This window comes from Monosiga brevicollis, genomic scaffold (genome assembly GCF_000002865.3).
Source record: "Monosiga brevicollis MX1 MONBRscaffold_66 genomic scaffold, whole genome shotgun sequence".
Classification (NCBI taxonomy): domain Eukaryota; class Choanoflagellata; order Craspedida; family Salpingoecidae; genus Monosiga; species Monosiga brevicollis.
In genome coordinates this window covers 40,219-41,667 of record NW_001865099.1, presented here as the reverse complement: position 1 = coordinate 41,667, position 1,449 = coordinate 40,219, and the positions used below count along the sequence as shown (strand labels likewise).

General features: G+C 56.1%; 1 protein-coding gene across 1 annotated transcript in view; it reads left to right on the top strand.

The window, feature by feature from the left end:
- Positions 1 to 139: 139 nt before the first annotated feature.
- Positions 140 to 1,449, top strand: part of MONBRDRAFT_13095 (uncharacterized protein) — a gene marked incomplete at both ends in the record, with an annotated part of 41,238 nt that continues 39,928 nt past the window's right edge. Inside the window, one exon of the mRNA XM_001750997.1 lies at positions 140 to 1,321. Within this exon, the coding sequence (XP_001751049.1) occupies positions 140 to 1,321 (1,182 nt within the window). The remainder of the gene's footprint in view (positions 1,322 to 1,449) is intronic.

The following is a 1,449-nucleotide window of genomic DNA, read 5'->3' as shown; positions in this document are numbered from 1 at the left end:
CCTCGACGCCCTCGACCAAGCAGTGCAAGTTCCCGAAGCGCTACAGGGCTGCCTCAGCCAGCTGGACCCCAACATTGACAATCTAGAATCGGTTCTTGAAAAGATGCAAAGTCTTACAGAGCAGGTTGAGCTCCAACCCATGCCTCTTGAACTGCAGACCGTCTTGGCAACATGTCCCGTTCTAGTCACCGCGCCCACGACTACGTTTGAGACGCCACCCACCGACTTTGCAGCAGCTCTGGACAAACTCGTCATGCTGCACAATGTGGTGCCCGAGCGCCAAGAACGGCTTACCAGCACCAATACCAATATCAAGCGGCGGGTGCTGGCGTTGATTGATGCTCTGGACGTCGTGGCAAGAGCGGGAACCACCGACACTGACACAATGCATCGCGTGGACACGTTACGGCAACGCGCACAATGCTCGGATGTGAACGCATCGCCTTCGGCCAAGTCGTTACCCGAGGCGTGGGAGCAGCTGTGCCAGGCTCATGAACACCTCAGCTCGCCCAAACAGAATGGGCTGAAGGAGCTCGCAGACTGGAGAGCAGAACATGATTCTGAGCATCATGACTGGTACCTGGCGTTTGTGCTGCACGAGACACAAGCCCTGTTGCAGCAGCTGCACGATATGATCGACTGGCAGGCCAAGACACTCTCCGTGGTCACCTTATGCAAAGAATATGCAAGCCGCATCACGCAGAGCGCCGTTGAACAAATTCAAACGCTACATGAGGAGGCGGCCGAGTTGCAGAAGAAAATTCAGGCAACCACAGCATTCTTGGCTTTTGTGTCAGATGCCATGCGAGCTGGTATACAAGCCAGCCTTGATGAAGAGAAGGAGCGACTTTCGACGTTGCAGCAGCAGCTATCGAAGGCAACACAGGTGGACCAGGTGGCAGCACTGGCAGAGCTACTGCACCAACACTTTCCGGCCCTCTTGATCTTTTTGCACCCTGAGCACAGTGCATTGGGTGTACACCTCCGCAAAGTACTTGGCCCCGACCTTCCAGCCAGTCTGATCTTGGAGGCCATGACCGAAGTGGACCAAGTGTTGACGCTCTCCTGCCTGGGTCAGCTTGAGCTCCATTACAACCAAAACCACAAGGTGTACAAAGCTCGTGCAGCGCTGCCAAATCGGCCTGAGCAAGAACAGGATTTGGCTGTCAAGGAGTATGCATTTGCCCAGCAACACAAGCAAAATCAGTGTCGTACGTTTCTGCGCGAGCTTCGCGCCATGCGCCAGCTTGAGCATCCAAACATCGTTCCAGTCCTCGGTGCGCTTGTGGGCGTGCATGATGGCCACCCAAGCGCCTATCTGGTGCAGCCGTGGTGTACACAGGGGGATCTGCAGCAGTGGCTCGGCAAGGCGCGCCATCTGGCCACCTCGACCGTCGTTGCGAGTTTGATGACGCAGCTGCGCATGGCCCTGGCGTTTATGCATAGCAA